Below are 17611 nucleotides of genomic sequence, written 5' to 3'. Positions count from 1 at the left end.
CTGGTGGCCCCCTTGGGAACTCATGCAGTCCATCCTTCTACATTGCGTCAAGAATTGTTTTATCCATTTTATGTTGCCCCGCTCCCCAATGAAGGAGGATCTAGGGAGACAGTAACAGGTAGAAGGATAAATAGGCACAATAGACCTGCACCAAACTGACAGCACTGAAAACAGTGGTATTTCCTTTATGAGTCTGCTTTTCTCAGTTGCCATGCACTCAGGGGAGCCAGGCTGCTTAGGACACGTGCCCACAGAACCCACAACACCAAAGCAGAGACAGCAACTAGACAGAATAGCTATAAGGTTGGGGAGATTGAAGAAATCTTGTCAGAATTGAACTGCATTAGCACAGTGCTGTGCCCAAATTAATTTAACTGCATTCCCAACTACCTACTTGTGTACCTCTCCCCCTCAGCACAAGCTCAAGGGTGTCTATGCTGAGCTGCAGTGCACTGAGACGTGCACAGCTGTGTCACTGCTGATGCAGTAGAGTTCACCTGCTCCAGCTGTGGGACACTGTGAGTCGCCAGGATTCCCTTGTCGAACAGAGAAATGAGGGACATCTCAAAGGTCTCCACAGAGGGGCTGAAGACAATGCCACTGCTGTCTAGCACAAGGTCAGTTGTAAAGAGTGGATTCCTTTGAGGCCTGCAGTGGGAAGAGATAAGAAAGAACAGGGATGATTTCTGAGAAAATGGCACACAACTGTATTGCTCTGGTGCTGATATTAAAATGCCCACTGGACAGGAAGGGAAAGCAGAGAAGAGGAGGACTGTCTCATGTATATGAAGGTAGGAAACACTGCATTCTAATCTTAAGACATTGTGAACACTTTTCTATCAAAAGTGAAGGAAGCATCAATCATGACATATCAGATTCCAAAAAAGTCAAAACCTTATCTTGAGAACTGGAGCTGCTTTACAGAAAAATTACTGATGCTCTTCAAACCAGATATTCATCACCTCCAGTACACTCCTAAAGTGTACCTTCTGGAAGTTATATTAGCATCTCCCAATCTTGTATGTGACCAGCATGACTTAGGATCAGCTGAAGTCAGTGTCAAGATTTCCACTGATTTAAAGGTAAAAGGCCTCATATGAGTGGCAGGGTTTTGTTGTTTTTTTGTGTTCTTTTTTTCTTCTGGTTTTCCATTTCTAAATGCTCCTATTCTAACACCATGAAGGACAAAAATCCTTAAATCAATACCCAAAGGAATAAAATTCTATGCGCCGTGATAACCTAAATTTGGTATTCTTTAGAGATCCCAAGCCAGATCCTACTTCTGAGCTTTTTTCCAAGAATGGAATACCTCCTGGTATTCTTCTTCCTAGCATTCAGAAAAAACCTAGCAGTAATAATTTGCTCCCCCAAGAACACTGGAGGTGCTTGTTCTTTAGAGCAGTACATCAAAGCAGCAGACCTTGGTTCTGATGGGCTGTCCCGAATCACTAACAGCAGCCTGAAAGCTGTACCAACACAGCAGCTCCGTGTCATTCTTCCATACGCAAGCAAGTGTGTCAGGTGGAAGACTGGGAGAAAGAAACAGCCCAGCCTAAAGCCTTCATTCAGAGCAAAGTGCACTTGTGGAACAGTAGAGAGAAAGACAACAGCACTAGGCTTTTTTGTTCTTTCCACCCCCTTTTTTTCTTGCTTTCTTACATGTTGGCGAGGTCATCCCATTCCATGTCCTCTGAGCAATGCAGGACACCCTGGCAAGCATCCAGCAAAAGTTGGGTGAAGCTGCTCAGTGAATTCTGCACCAGATACCGCAGAGAGTCCTGAAGCATGAATCTGATGCGCTCCATCAGCTTACGCAGCTTGGATCTCTGGTAGGCATCCCAGTCACTCTGCTCCAGGTTGAACCAGTCTTTGCCTGCATCTCTAAGGTTGCTCTTTATTGCAGTTGTTATGTTGTCAATCCAAGTATCCTTGAGAAATATCTCAACCTAAGGCAAAGAAAAAAAACAAGCTGAGTAACCCTCCAAGGGCTGATGGGAAAGCAGTATGGCAAGGTGAGCTACTAGCTGGGGCTGCTGGGCCTTTCTCTGGCATGAAAGGAAACTGTTCTCTCAGAGCTGTGGCAGCTAAACAGTAGCTCTCAAACCCATGCACATACACGTGGCATCTGAACCTGGTCATACATCTCCTTCATGGACAAAAGACCCACAAAAAGAAAGCCTGGTATTAAAAAGTGGGAGTGCTCTTCTCTTTCTTTTTATACATTGTTCCCTTTTTGTTCTCTTTTTCTATAGAACAGTATCCCCGGAGCCGCCTGTGTCAGGGTCCCTTACAAAAAGTTGTGTAGACAGTATGATGAGCAAATAAAGGACAGAATGTTGTCTTCTCTTGACAAGTGAGGAGATAGAGCGGAAGAAGCCAAGGGCAGTAGCAGCAGTCTGCAGTGTTTTAATTTATTAAAATACCACCAAGTGTCACTTCTGCTCCACAGGCAGCTGCTGTTTGTGTGTAATAAAAGAACCTTAGTCACTGAGTGGATGACAACAGAGCCTGGCTGAAACAGCATGGGACTGGGAAGGACCAGCACATATTCCCTGCCACTGATTTTGTGTGCAACCCTGTGCAACCTACTTGTGTTGCCACATCCAGGGTGCAATGTGCTGCCCTCAATTAGAGGACACAAAGATCTTCTGGTGAGAGTTACCACAGAGTTGCAAATTTTTGCCCTACTCTATCTGCTGGCATTGCAAGCAGAGTAATTTAATTAAGTACATAAAGAACATAGAGCGTAGAAAAGCACTACCCCCATGAGTGTTTCAGGAGGAATCAAAGATCTTGTGCCTTGCAGCTGGATGGATGAGGAAATAAAGAAAAAGAAATAAAAAGAAAGGAAGCTTTTGAGTGCCAACCAGGACTGTTATCTGCATGGCAACCAGCTGGAGGAGAGAGGGGCTGCAGCCCTATATGGCAACTTGCTCAACACATGACTAAGAGCATGGTCAGCATTGGCTGATCCTAACTAGGGGGCTATGGCTCTTTCAGCCCATTCTCCCCACATCCCAGTCAATCTGACAGGCACATGCAAATTCCTCCCTGCCCCAACCACAGTGTCCCCTTTAACAGTTCATAAGATTTCAGGGAACAGATCTGCAGCTGCTGCATCTGTCCACATACACTGACAGCACTGGTGGCTGCTCCATGTGTTCCCCCCTCACGCTCCCTCTGCTCACCTGAGTGAAGGTCTGGGTCTGTATCTCCTCAAACTCCTCCAGAGAGACAAGTTTGGTTAAGGATGAGTTAAAGAGAGACATGGCAACTATCTTGTTGCACTCATCCTGCACCTGTGCCAGGAGAAAGATGACTTCTGGCCTACTCAGGAGTGAGATGGAGCTGAAACGTGTTTGTCGTTTACCAAAAGGGTAGTCTGGGATCCAGATGAGCCCTAGCACCGAAGAAAAGAATTGTCATTGCCTGCAACAGCCATTCCAGCTCCTGTTTTTAGAGCAAGTACAGCTCCCTTTGGGACAGCACTTGTGAAAAGGGCTCTGCACTGATGCACAAGCCTTATCATGTAGCAGCTTCAGCAGACAGTTGGATGAAAAAGAGCATCTCTGCTCTACAGCAGAGATTTTCTGCAGCCTCCCATCAGGGGTTGAGGGGCTGTCTTAGTGCCTGACCTTCCCAAGGCTTTGGCTAGTGAAGTTTCCATGAGGAAGAACACTGGAATTGAAGAATCTTCCCATTGAGGCTTCAAGGCACAGCGGAGTCACCTCATCTATGAGCAGCCACTTGTGAACCACCTCAAGGCTTTCCAGCCTTTGAAGTGCACAAAATATGGCCCCCCATCTTTTACTGTGGCCATTTTCCTCCAGTTTGGGACCCTAAAAGAGCCTGTGCCCCCTTTCACAGCTGAGGTACGCCCCAGCTGAGCACAGCAGATGCAAGGCAGTCAGCCCCAGCATGCTGCAAAGCAGAAGGCAGTTGATCTAATCACACTGCCAAGCATTTGGGCCACTAAGGGTACACTTGCAGAGTTACTGCAGCTTAGCTGACGGGTGGTATGTGTTATTCTGAGGTAACATGAACATGCAAATATACCCTAAAAAAGAGGAGATACGCTCAAAAGTCTCACAATCTCCTGCTGCTGTCCCTTATGAGCCCTAATCATTACCACGAACCTGGGAGTTCTTACAGCAAACTATGAAATGCTGTTAAAGACAGGAGGTCCCATAACCCCACTGAATTCAAAGTGCTTCACTGTGTCCCCTACCTCTCTCTGGTATTTCCTTCTCCTCTTTGTCTGGCAGGGTGACATAAGAAAACATCTCAGGTTTGGAAGTGACGACTTTGTCAAAGCTGATCCTGTTCATGGTGTGTTTATACTCTAATTTCACTTCTTCCTCCAGGTTGCACATGCAGTCCGACATGCTGTCACAAGACACAGAAACACTGATAACCCGTGGTGTTCCAGGAGAAGCATGTTTGTAGCTTTACTGCAAACTCCACCCATCATTACTTCCCTTCTGAATTTGCTAATCCAGAAGCTCCCCTACTACTGAACATATCAGGAGGGCTGTGCAGACAATCAAGCAGCCAGCAAAGCTATCAACTGGACTTTAATGACAGAGGCAAGTGGGAATCAAGGACTAGGACTGCAGCCTTCTCAAGTATCTTTTCACATCAAAGCAAAATCTCCACTGGGGAGAAGCATTACAGAGGGGAAGAGAAATACCAAAAAAACAGAGAAGCTAGCTGGCAGTTCTGGAAAAGTTGGGGTATCCAAGCTGGCCTCCCATTTGCCTTCTGCTGAACACCTCTTGACATCAGTTTCCTCAGCCAGAACATGGGAATAAGTGCTGAAACCCTGCTCTGTTTGCCTTGGGAAATCATCATTCTTCACCTCAAGAAGGCAGAGTACTTTCTTTATCCCTATATTTCTGCTCATAAACAGAGACTAATTACTCTCCTACTCTCTAGTTCAGGCTGGCAGACCATGTAGCCCTTCACACCTTCCTGTCTCTGAGCAGGGCAATCAGTCACGGCCGACTCCCAGCAACACCACCAACGGCTCATGATTCATCAGCCCAGGGACATTAAAATGCCTTCCTATTATGAACTGCATCTCAAGGAGATACTTGATTATATCCAGGTGGAGATCTCCTGTTCTGTTTGCTTCCCCCCATGCATATCTTACTTTGATTTGTTTTAGCAATAGGTTAATAGGTAGAAGAGTCACCATCAGGCATCAGTCAGGTCTCTGGAGACAACTGGCGGTCTGCAGATCAATACAGCAATGACTGATCTGTTCTTTGAAAGCACAGGGAGACATCAAGGTCAGCCATGCCATTTTTGCCAACCTTCCTGCTGTTGAAGGCCACTTAACTGCGGGTGTAAGCATGGGTTTGTGGATCTGCACATGAAATCTATTTCATCTGAGGACACTGACAGGCCACCCAGCCCGTACATGTGTCCCTGGGGCCCTGATGACACTCTGGGCATCAGAGTGGTGTGCATGTGCACAGGCTGGAAGGCAGATGAGATCCACGCTCTGTGAGTTGGATGCCTCCACTGACAGTTGTTTTGTAGCCCTATGAAGTCCTTCAGTGTTTATGCACTGAAGGCGGAGACCCCAGACACGGACGTGATGCCTTACCTCTTCTCCTCCTTCAGTTTGGGAGTTTGCATAGCCAGCAGCTTCATCCTCTGCAGGCTGCTCTCGCTGAGGTTGTGCAGTCCCTCTGTGGACATGCAGTCCACATACAGGTGATACATGAGCAGCCCCTGCGTCTTCTTGCGCAACCTCTCGGCAGCGGCCACGCGCTCTGCAAACACCTGGGGATCCTCGGCCAGAAACATCAGGCAAACTCGTGGCACCCAGTACTGACACGGCAACAACGGGGCTCTCCCTGGGGAATGAAAGTAGAGCTTACGAGAGCCTGCAGGGAAAATGAAACTCAGAATTGCCTGCAGGGCTGACAGCAGCTTTTTGTGATAGACACTATAATTGGGCTGGCTTACTGGAGATCAAAATGAGGGACCAGAGCTGAGGACAGCAAGAGATAAGTAGTATGGAGTTAGCAGCATCTCTAAACCTTTCAAAGAGAGAGGTGCTTCATCTTAATCTGTCCATATTCCCCTTCAAAATGGCATTGGGACCAGAAAGACCAACATTTTACTTCTCTTGAAGGGAGGAAAGACAGGAGATGGATTAAAAAGAAAGGTATCTCCAAAGGGAAACCCTCAAATAGGGTGTCAAATTAAGGTGTGGAGTTCTCTTCCCTGGAGATTTTTCAGGCGGGCTAAACAGACACATGCCAAGAGTGATAAAAAGGAGAGAATTAAATGACTTCCTGATGTCCTACCCATCTCCACCGAGGACAAGCGTAGATAATGAACTGGCTCTCAAATTATATGTGAGGTCCCAAAAGGCCTTATTCAAAACACACCTTCTGCAGTTACTCCTCCATTGAGGATGGGTCTCCCTTCTTCATCCCGCACCAGACCATTCCTATCTGTTTTATGGACCAAGTAGAGATCTGTCTCCTTGTCATAATCCAGAACACCAACGTTAATCCACTCATAGATCAAATCCTGGCTTTTGGGGTCCTCTGAGAAAATCAAAGATTAAAACAGGGTTAGCCCATTCTCTTGGAGTCTACAGCAAATGGACTTTACTGATCAGAGCAGTGATGCTACAGTCAAACCTATTTGCTAGTTGGAATCTCAGTCAATCTCACGTAATTTCTGTCGTGATCAATTAATTAAATAATTAATTTAGGTCTTAAACAGATTAGAATTTCCAACTTTTCTTTCTTTCACCTCTGTGGGTCCCCTGTGGATGACCCACAGTTCCTCTCAATTGCTTCATTCCTTGATCCAGGACCCCTCATTATCCACATGGGCACTGTGGGGATCCCATTCTCTTTTCCCATGTGTGGCTCTACATGAGTCCTCATTCTTATAACTGCGAGTGACCATAAAACCCTGTACCTTCTCCCCTAGTCTATTATTTCTCTGGGTCATTCCCAGGGCATCTAATTCTTAAATGTTCATATCCTCTCAAATGCTGGGAGGTGCTAATTAGAGAGAGATGTCTCTATATTGATATCCATATGGATACAGGTCAGGAGAGCAATATGCTGAAGCTGAGAATGGGTCTGAACCACAGGAATTTGCAAGAGTGCTGACTCTATGCAGCTATCAGTGGTCTCACCTTCCCCAGGGCCCAGAGAGTCTGACTACCTGAGTGCACAACAGTCCATTGAACCTGGGGATTGATCAGGTGCAGTGTTTCCCAAGACAGCTGCAAGCAGAACTCAGCCATCACGTGCTGGCTGCCTGAGGATACACACAGCTTATGTTTTATGCTTTGGTTTTGCAGACAGCCAAGCCTCTGGAGGTTGCCCCAGAGCTGCAGGCAGGATGCCTGCCAGTTCCTATGCTTTAAAGCTACTGCAGATGAGTTGGTATGAGCTGCAACCACAACAGGGCATCAATACAACTGTACCTAGTGATGGCTTCTCATTAAGAAGGCTCCAAGTGATAGGAAAACAATGATCACACTTAATTTGGCCCAGATTTACTGCTTGTATGTTCACTGTAGTCTGAATTTGTCTTTGGATCCTGCACTTGCAGTGAAATCCAGGCAGAACATACTGTGTGCAAGTTAACCAACTCCATGAAGATAGCTACGTATCAATATAGAGAAATTTTGACTGTACTGACTTCCAGGCACAAAAACAGAAAGGCAAAAGGCAGAGGCTACTTCTAAAACAGTGGGCAGGGCAGGACTGATAGTTGGTGAATCCCTGGTCTCTTGCTCTGACTGCCTGAGACTGGTCAAAATGAGTTAAGGCTTTTCTGCTATTCAGGGCTACATTCATCAGAATCTACATGCTGCCTTCTGCTGAATGGGCCTGTTAGTGTAGCCTTGCTTGAGCAGTAACTCATTTAAGCTTTACCGTGTCCAAGTACATCATCTGTAGGTAAAAGTGCTTTTCCAGGCACTGGCTTTCTATCGGAAGATCCTGGCTCCAGTCCTAGGGAGATCCACTCTTCTGGAGTTCGACAGTCATACTCGTCATTGTCAAATACCTAAAAAGCCGGGATGTGAGTGAAATGAAGACATGCTTCAGAAAGAAGAAAACACCCAATACAAAATTTCATGAGAGGAAAATTTACATTCAGCTCCTAAATGGGCTACAAAAACGGATACAAGTCCAGGTTCAAAAGCTGTGCTGATCTTTGTTCAACAATTTTCTCCCAAAAAGCAGTTATCTGTACCTCCAGCCCTTTCCTGGGAGCACAGACCACCACCTGGAAAGGTCTCATGCAGTAATACTGCTGAGTACTGCCTTCAGAAGGAAACATGAGATGCATTTCCTTCGGACACACAAACAACAGTGAGGAGCACTCTCAAGGACTATTACTTCTGATGGAAGTTGTGGGCACCCTGCAGAAGATGTCCAACATCTTGTAGAGACACATCAGGGTCCAAACTGGCTCTAAAGCATTTCTTTGTTTTATTGCTTGTTGTGTCAATACTGGCTAAGTGCCCTCCAATCCTCGGAAACCTCCTGTGGTATAAGCAATCACAAGTACCAAACGTGCTCTCTTACCTTTAATGGGAGGTAGATGGGAAAGACAGAATCCTTTGTCTCCTCAATGGGTGGAATATTGTCAGGGTCATAGTGCCTTGGCATCAGCTCATTGGAGTCTATCCCCTTGCTGGATAAGAGCTCAGCAATATCAAAGGTGAGATATAGACGCCTCCTCCTGTTTTAAATCGGAAGAGGAAATAATCACTTCATGTGCCTGTAAGCATTCCCACGTCTAAAACTCCACTCCTGATCGTGCACACCTACCAGTAAAAAGATTTTTGAGCACATATTGCATACATGTCTATTTCTTCTTTATAGCATAAAACCAGTTCAGTTGGAAGGGACCTGGAATGATCACTTACTCCAATTTATAAATTATATACATGTACTACTGTACTAATACATTATGCATGTTACAGAGCATACATAAAAACAGAAATTAAAAAAGAATGAGAAAAATATTAAATAAACACTATTTAAAACCAGTATTTTCTCCCTGCATCCCAATGAATTGTCTTTTGCACCACTGCAATGCGTGCACACCTCACTTTGGGGACCACTGCCTTACAGCACAGTATTTTCTTAAGGATATTTCACATGTTATGTCTTGAAAGCAAAAAGCAACACCCTAAGCTGCTGTGTCCATTCCATAAGGATGCCTCCACCAACTTTCTGGTTACTTACCTCTCTACTTCAACCTTCCGAGGAGATTGCCCTGGAAGCCTTTCAAAAGGAATCTGCACTTTGGGCTTAAATGATTGTACTGGGAAATCAGACTCGGTGAAGGTCTCAGTGGATGGTCCCACCACTTGTTTATCCAGGACACTTTTGAAGTCCTCAGGCATCTTGAATTGTGTGACTAAGAGACAAAGAGAAACACATGTCTGAAACCACCAGACATCACTCTGCTTTACATTCTCACCCAAAAAAGGACTCTGCTGTCTACTGGGTTGTCTGGAGAAGTCACTTCACTAGGATTTGTGAGAGAAATCAAGCAGACATCAAATTAGAAACAGAAAGGAAGGCCTCTTTTTCCTGATACAATATGTCATTATGGTTTTCCAGTATCAAAATGATGGCATGGAAGAAGCCTCCATGGAGAATTACTGTCACACAGCTTTTTAGGAGGCAGGGCAATGACCTGGATCTAAGGAGTTCTGTTTTGTTCCCAGCTTTGCTACAGACCCTCTACATGATGGTGGACAAGTTACTGTCTCCAGTGCACAGCTTCCCTCACCCTCAGGAAGGGGTGGGGTTCCCCTGCCTCCCTGAGGGGGCCCTGAGACCAAGAGTCAATTGTATCTGGGAGGAACTTGGTCAAGGTGGCGATAAAGGGCTTATGAATATTGCAGTGGAGAAGAAGCTGCTCAGGTCATTTTTGTCCTCTGAAGTTCCTATTCACACTTTGGGACAAATCTCTCTCTACTCAGCTTTTGCTCAAGAAAACCTCCCACTCACATCAGCGGTGGTGTGAGAAAAAAAATGAGTCAAACAGCTAACAATCTCACCAGTTGGCCAAATGTTTTCAATGGAAATTTGGACTAAGTAAAAAGTATACATTTCCAAGAATTGGCAGAAATTAAACCATGTCATTTAGACCATAAATAAACCAAACTGTTTATATTGCTAAACAAGTCGCAAATAATAGAACAGCAGCAACCTGGGAATTTGAAGCTCAACCTAAATTAAGTAATTGCATGCAAGCTTTAAAAAGCACTATTCCCTAGACAGAGCTAAGCATTGAACTAAAAATAGATTTTAGTGGAGTGAGAGCTTTTCCTTTGATGAACTTTCACACTCTATCAAGGAGAAACTTAAGGTTCTGGCTTGTAATTGGGTATTTTGCACATTAAGCTTTGAACCCAATCATTCACTCTGCTCCAAGTGCTTCTTGAGTCATGGATGTGACTCTTGATTTCAAAGCAATTGTGCAGAGCACCCAATAACGCTGAAGCCAGACATGTCTCAGGATGGTCAGGTACAGGAAGGATCCTCGAAGAGGTCATTCCCTTGTCCTTCTTAAATGGCCCCTGACTTAACCCTGGTACCTGTATGTTGTCTGCTTAGAGACTAAAGGAAACGGCCACTGAACTGGGTCCTCTCTCTCTACTCCCCTCCCTCAGGAAGGGCAGCTAGCCTGGCATGAATGTGATCTTAAACACTTGCATGGACCATGCCAACACGCAGACTCGTTATGATTTTGAGGAATCCCTAAAATGCAGCTCTTTAGCCCTGTGCACATCTCTTGCTCGGGGTCTTATCAGAATGGCCCTGATTTATATTTGTTGTCAGGGAGCACAGCTGTTCCAATTTTGTCACTTCATTGTTGCCAAATCCATGGCACCATCCATTATGGCACTTTGTGCACTATCAACTATTTATGTCAATACTTAGTGTTTCATTTGCATTTACATTTCCAGCCTGATAGCTTCTTCCCCCTTGAAGAAGCAGCAATTCATAAATAGAGTTCTGTCTCCACTTGTTAAGGATGAGTCTAGCTTGTCAAGATTCACTCAAGGAAGCAGTCATTTGTCCTCACTCATGAAAATAAATGTCACTTCTAAGCACAGGAAGGTGGTATGTACAGTTCCCATCTTTCTCTAAGACTAAAATCCTCTCACACACACACTTTCTTCCCACCTGCTGCCAGCCTATGATCCATAGCCCCAGGGGTGCTCTAGGGGCCAGGAGAGTGCTGGCAAACCTTTCAGCATGCTCTGTTCCTATATTTGAGCATCTATGACACAAGTTCTTGTAAGCAGGTGGAACCAGCAGCTCTGTACACACAGAGACCTCTTGCATCCAGGGAGAACAAACTGCTCTGGGGTGCAGGTGGATGCAGAATGAATAAATGAGAGAGAACCATGATTTTGGGTATGGGTACCTAAATCCATATAGCTCTCTCATCTTAGGCAGGTCCCATTTTTGGAATTGTCATGTGCAGGGCCAGGAGCTGAACTTGCTGATCCTTGTAGGTCCTTTCTAACTCAGGATATTCTCTGATTCTATGGTTTTCACAGGAAAGGGCCATTGCTGGCTCCATATGCAATAAAAACACATGCAAACTCAGTGTTCTCCTGGCAGCAGGATCAGAATTCCCATAGGCAGCAGCACAGTCCACCTTGAGCCCTGGGGGGAGTGGATACATCCAGGGGAAAAGAGAGCATAGTTTTACCACCCAGTCAGTTCACTTTGCTTCACTTCTAAATGAAATTCACTTTTCATGGGATATTCAAGCAGCTCAGCACCATTCCTGAGCACTGAGAGGAGAACGAAAGCAGAGCACTCACCCAGTGTCAGCCGCCTAATTCCCAGCATGTCCACTATAGGCAACCTTAACAGTTATGGCCCCATTTCCTGCCCCACCACGTTTCCTCCCAGTGTATTTACCTTTAGGGGTGTGGTGCTCGAGGTCCGACTGTCTCAGCAAAGAGCGGTAGATGTGGGGACCAGCAGAAACACTCTGGAATGCAGCATTTGAGGGAAATGTCAGAGATAACAGAGCACAGTTGCAGCACAGTGCAAGCAGAGGCCATAGAGGTCCAGATAGAAAGTGAGACTGTAAGACTGACCTTATCAGATCTTTAGGGGCAACTGAGACCTTGAGTAATGGTCAGGAAAGGCTCAGAGACACAAATACCTGGTAACTTCAGCCCAGTGCACAGAGACAGGGGATATGTCAGAAGAGTGAAGTCTGATGCCAGCTTAAGATTTGGACTGGGGGCTGAATAGGCAGCCAGTCGTTTGGGTTTTACTACCAAATATCACCTGCACTCACAACCAACGTGCCTGCCCTGCCATACTGGCATTCTAAACCAGGGAACCATGACAGTGCTATCTGGCTACTGAGGAAGGCAACACAACTATGACCAGGATGAGCCTTCTGGTTTCACTTTTTAAGGGTCAAGATCTTGCACAAATGGCTGTGACCAAAAGGAAGGGCTAGGACCTGGAGTGAACCTATACATGTCCATACCAGGTGTACCATGGGTCTTTTCATTTTAGGTCAGTAGTGGAAAAAGAATTGCTCTTTGCACTTACCCCTGAGCTACTGGAGGCTTCTGGAGTGAGGACATCAGTAGAAAAAGTTTTTTGTCTAGAGGCCGAATATTTTCTTGGCCCCTGGCTGGAGCTTTCAGAATGCAAAAGGCTTGTTCCCGGACTGTAGTCACTGCCTGAAGCCTCATTGCTTGTACTGGGACGGCTCCTACCCACAAAATTAATCAACTCCTTCCTTGCTTTCTCCATCTTCTTAGGAGAACAATACTGTGAAGTACCTCCGGGCTTGCTACAAGTGGAAAGACATCGAGTCTGTCACACACTGTTTATTTGGCACCCCTCCACACCCTCCCCCACGCTGGATATCCTTAACTTGCTATGATGAGCGGGTAACAAGGTAGGTTCGATCCCCTGATTTGATACCAAGCGCTGACTTAGTGGGCTGGGAGTCATGGGTCTCACATGGCTGACTCAACAGCTCACTAACCCTGGGGAAAGAGACCGCTTTATTTTTCCAGATGGATTTTGGAGGGGAAAAACCAGCAGCACACGCACGAAAAGCTGCTTTCCTTAAGCAGCAGGGGCTTCCCGGATCTGTGGCAGCATTCGAAAGGCTGCCAGGAGAATTCGAATAAACTGGGACTACAAGAGAAGTACTATACTTTTGCTGCACCCAAATCCCTTAAAAACCTTGTCACACTTTGCTCCAGTGGGAGTAGGCTACAGCCTAGGATACCAGCACAGCTACTCCCAGGTGTAAGTCTGACCTTTTCATTTAAATAATTCACGACAGATGTTTAAGCATTGCCTAACGCATATTAATATATAGCCAGAAGCTCCCCTCTCTCTCCTCCCACAGGGGCTATTTTTGCTGGTGATCTCAGATCACAAATAACTTCTGCGCTTCCACCTTGGGAGACACAAGTCCAGACAAATAGCCGAGCTGTACAGCTTTATTTTATAAAAACCTTTGTGCACTCAGAGACACCAATTAAGAGCAGCCCTCAGACTTCTGGCATGAGGATAATGCAACCCTTGATTTTAGGCTTGTCTAAACACAGGGATGACTCCTGTAACTAATTAGAACAGCTACAGTGACACAAACCCCTCCAGCTTGCACACACACGCGCTGATATAATGATGCACACATACCCGTGTAGCTGATTCCTATAAATTATGAGTCAAAGCTCTCCCCGGTGTCTCCCAAAGATACTCCGAGGGCAATACAGGTTACTGATCCATTCCCACTCAGTGCTAGACCCAGACTCCTCATCTAGCCCTACTTGACTAATGGTTTGTGTCCTGCATCCTTGCTAGGATCTTGCTAACTTTTGGAAGCCAAGCCTCTGCAGTAGGAGTCTTCCAGCTTCCCAAAGCTAAGTGCTGGAAAGACCTTGCCTTGTCTTGCAGGCCACAGCTGGCACAGTACTTGCCTGGAGTCTCAACCTGACCTGGAGACAATACCACAGCATCCCTTCCTGCCATGCCCTCTCTGCTCTGCTCTTGAATGGAGTGAAAACTCTGCCTGTCCTATACACTTGATGAGGGAGGGCAATCTTTTCTAAATTTCACCTTGCTGCCTGTCTGTGAGAATGAATTGGGTACAGGCAGCAGAGAAAGCATTACATGCATGCCGGAGATAAGAGGGAATAACTGTGCTGGTTTATTACTGCAGGTTCAAGCCAGTGCACAATTTTGAGAGGTTGAATCAAAAAAGAAATCAGATAATAAATCAAGGTTACCATGATGCGAATCTTTTAAGTGAAATGGAGTAAGCGAACAGATTGGAAAGACCTGGGAGATGAGATCAATAATACCCCCTCCTCTCCTTCAAGCTAGAAAATACCAAATCTCTCTCCTCTCAGCTTCGCTTTGGCATGGCAACTGGAACCTCACACCCTGAAGAATGAATTTTCCATGGAGGATTTTGTTTTTATTAGCTATTTTATGCTCTGGCCATATCTATTTTAGCAGCCCAGCAGGATTGATTGGTATCAGCCAAGATCCAAGGATTCCTGATGAATCACTGCTGGACTCTTTCGTGCCTCCTGCACCAGCACAGAGAACAGCAGCAAGGCGGAACGACCCTGTGGTGCCTCCCCTGATATGTCACCTGAGCATCCTCGGCCTGGAAGCAGGGCCAATGTGGCAATATCGACTTGCTGTGCTTCTACCTCTTAGGACCAGAATCCCAAACTCATCCAACTCAAAAAAGCCATCTCCAGGGTGCCAGGTTCACCTAAACCTTTAGCAGGGTGAGTGACTGAACTCACCCCCAGTTTAGCAGGGCTGGCAATCTCTGTTTAAAACCAAAATAATGTGGCTGCTGCTGCTGCTGACAGCCAAGTTCCCATGATGGGGAAGTGTGTATCAAGCCAGTCCACAGCAGGCCTAATTTTTTGTCACTTTGTGCCCTATGTTCTCACACCTCTGTAAAGTCCTTCCTGAGCACTTATGTCAAAATAAAACAAACCCATACTCAGTGTCCAGCTCAAAAACATCCATCATGCTCTCCCAGCTGCACAGAGGGAAGGTCTGGTGTTTGCAACTGCAAAAAAACCCTGACACACACCATCAAATACAAAGAACAAAACCAGGCCTCCAAAGTGTTCCCAGCAATTCCCCAAACATATTAGTAAAACAGCTTGTTTGAGTGCCCTAAAGCTGATATAGATCTGGAAGAACTGCTTAGCACAAAGGGAATCCTATTCTCCTGCCACCTCAGTTGCTGGAATATGGCTAGCTTTCCCAGTAAGGAGTTTTCCCAGAGCATGGTGGAGAGCTCGCTCCAGTGCCAGCTAGTAGGTGGTTTGGTGCTTCCATCCAGCTCTCAGAAACAGTCTCCAGGATAGTTTAAAAGGGGAGAAGAGAGACCCCCTCTCTTTTATTCAGTCTAGCTGTGGAGTCAAGGGACTTACTGCAAAACTCGGAGGCTTCCCAGCCTCCAACTCCACTGACAGTACTGCCTGCCTTCCCACACCCCTGAAACAATTAGCAGTGTGTAGACCTAAGGCTGTCCTCCCCTCCCTCCATCTGAGGGTGACCCCAGATCCTCATCCCAGAGCTTGGCATGGATTGTCCAGGCTTGAGGAAGGGAGCACCTTCCATCCTGCAGCGAGCACCTGAAAGCAGCTCCTCCAACCATTTCACTCCCCACTGCCCCCGCACATCTGGGAGCACCTCCCCACTCTTCAACAGCAAACATCTGCCTGGCACCCAGCTGTCCCAGCTTTAGCGATAATAAGCTTGGAAAAATCTTTCCCCGACTGCTGAAACACGTATCTTTGCAGCAGTTCAGTCGTGCCCTCTCACACCTGAAAAGCAAGTTTCCTAGATACACCAGGTACAATGTATTATGCTAAACTGTTCAAAATGAGAGCATATTCTTATGGCACTGCTGACACAACAGTAGCTACAGCGTCTGTGTGTCATTGTGGCAAAACTATAATTACAATTTCTCGGTAAATCCAGGCTTTACACATCCAAGAAGTCAAACTCCCACGTGTCTTGCTCAACGTCTGGTACAAGCTTTTTGATCTGTTGCCTCTACTTCAATTCTTTGATCCAAAGCTTTGACAAAATGGGACTCTTTTCTTTCAAATAAGGTTCAAAATGGCTAAAAATTGCAACAGAAAAAGAGAATAGTACTTTAAATATCATCTAACCCCTAAGCAAAACCGCAGATTGAAGTCTAGTATTTATCTGAAATCTATTTATCTGAGGATAGCCAGAACCCCAGCTACTACACCATCTGGACACCAACATGTAGAAATTCCTTCTTCCTATAATTTAAGCCATACAATATAAGCTCCAACAAGGTGATGCGCTCTCAACCAACTGCTTTAAACATCATCCCGTACTTCAAATCCCTTCTACTCTAAAAAGAGAGTTGAAAGTAATTTCGAGTTTTATAGCAGGCCATTCCCTCCTGCAATTTGCAGGGGTTTGAAATTGATTTTCCTCCGGGTTTTTAAATGCATTCTTTTCTCCACGGGAAAGCACCACACAACCAACCACCTGAACGGCAGGGCACGGGGAGGGGGAGCAGCGGGACGGACGGCGACCGGTGCTGCTCGTTACCGAGCGCCCGAACGGCACCTTTTTGGGGCGACAGGCGGGCTGGATGCTGAGAGACACCCCGCCAACCACCGGCACCGAGACTCCAACAACGCTTGTTTCGTTTACGAAGCACAACGCAAATGAAACAAGCATTGCTGTTTGTTTCATTTACGAAACGAACGAGGGTGCGGAAGAAGCAGCCCGGGGGCTGTTTAACGCGCCACGTGCGGAGATGGGGCAGCGCCCACCCGGTGCACCAGCCGCGGGAGACACCCCACTTCCAGTGCTCTGAGGAATCCTGACCCTGCCCGGTGTTTCCACCGCCTTGAAAACACGCGGGGGCTCCCACACCTGCGTGTCCGCCCACCCGCTCGCCGGCTCGGGGCGCCCTCCCTTCCGCCAGGCCCGACCCGGGGGGCTCCGTTCCGATCCCCGAGCCCTCCTCAGAGCCCTCAGCCGCGGGCGGGCGGCAGGGATCCTGCCCGGCCCTGCCTGCAGGCGGTACGCACCGGCCGGACCGAGTCCGCCCCGAGTCCGCCCCGACGCCGGACTCGTTGCCACGGGAGCGAGGGGCGGGCACGAGGCTCCGGCTGGGGCAGCGGCTCCCCTCCCTCTGCGCGGGTCGTTGGGCTGGTCCGGAGGAGGCGCCGGGCAGCGCGGGCCGGGCAGCACCACGCCCGGGGCGGGGGCGAGCGCCCTCGGGGGCGGCGGGGGCTGAGCCGGCCGGCTGGTGCTGGTGCCGGTGCTGGTGCCGGTGCTGGTGCCGGCGCTGGGCCGCGCGGGGCTCCCAGTGCCACCTCAGAACCACTGCCACCTCAGCTGCCACGGCAGCGACACCGTAAAGCCCCCGGTGCCACCTCAGAGCCGCCACCACCGAGCTACCACTGGCGTTCCTGAGCTGCCATCACTGGGGACATCACAGAGCGTCCCTTGCTACCTCAGGGGTACCTTGCTACCCACCACTGAGTCACCACCCCAGGGACACTGCAGAGCTG

The 17611-nt window shown here is 47.3% G+C and overlaps 1 protein-coding gene across 3 annotated transcripts in view; it reads right to left on the bottom strand.

Annotated features, from left to right (window-relative positions):
* Positions 1–17218, bottom strand: part of DNAH1 (dynein axonemal heavy chain 1) — a 72107-nt gene extending 54889 nt beyond the window's left edge. For 2 of the 3 annotated variants that reach the window (XM_027886193.1, XM_027886196.1), the window contains exons 1-12: positions 17126–17218; positions 12600–12846; positions 11949–12021; positions 9243–9417; positions 8577–8733; positions 7920–8052; positions 6405–6566; positions 5612–5864; positions 4229–4386; positions 3189–3400; positions 1660–1946; positions 498–648 (exon numbers count right to left, since the gene is read on the bottom strand). In XM_027886193.1, the coding sequence (XP_027741994.1) occupies positions 498–648; positions 1660–1946; positions 3189–3400; positions 4229–4386; positions 5612–5864; positions 6405–6566; positions 7920–8052; positions 8577–8733; positions 9243–9417; positions 11949–12021; positions 12600–12806 (1968 nt within the window). In that variant the 5' untranslated portion in view covers positions 12807–12846; positions 17126–17218. Of the gene's footprint in view, positions 1–497; positions 649–1659; positions 1947–3188; positions 3401–4228; positions 4387–5611; positions 5865–6404; positions 6567–7919; positions 8053–8576; positions 8734–9242; positions 9418–11948; positions 12022–12599; positions 12847–16919; positions 16962–17125 lie in introns of those variants that run through there. The other variant, XM_027886195.1, reaches the window with a different exon arrangement.
* Positions 17219–17611: the final 393 nt, after the last annotated feature.

Source organism: Empidonax traillii, unplaced genomic scaffold (genome assembly GCF_003031625.1).
Source record: "Empidonax traillii isolate 1590-97213 ecotype Southwest subspecies unplaced genomic scaffold, ASM303162v1 scaffold182:size1009393, whole genome shotgun sequence".
NCBI lineage: Eukaryota > Metazoa > Chordata > Aves > Passeriformes > Tyrannidae > Empidonax > Empidonax traillii.
The sequence above is the reverse complement of the archived record's forward strand: the minus strand, read 5'-3'. Positions and strand labels throughout refer to the sequence as shown.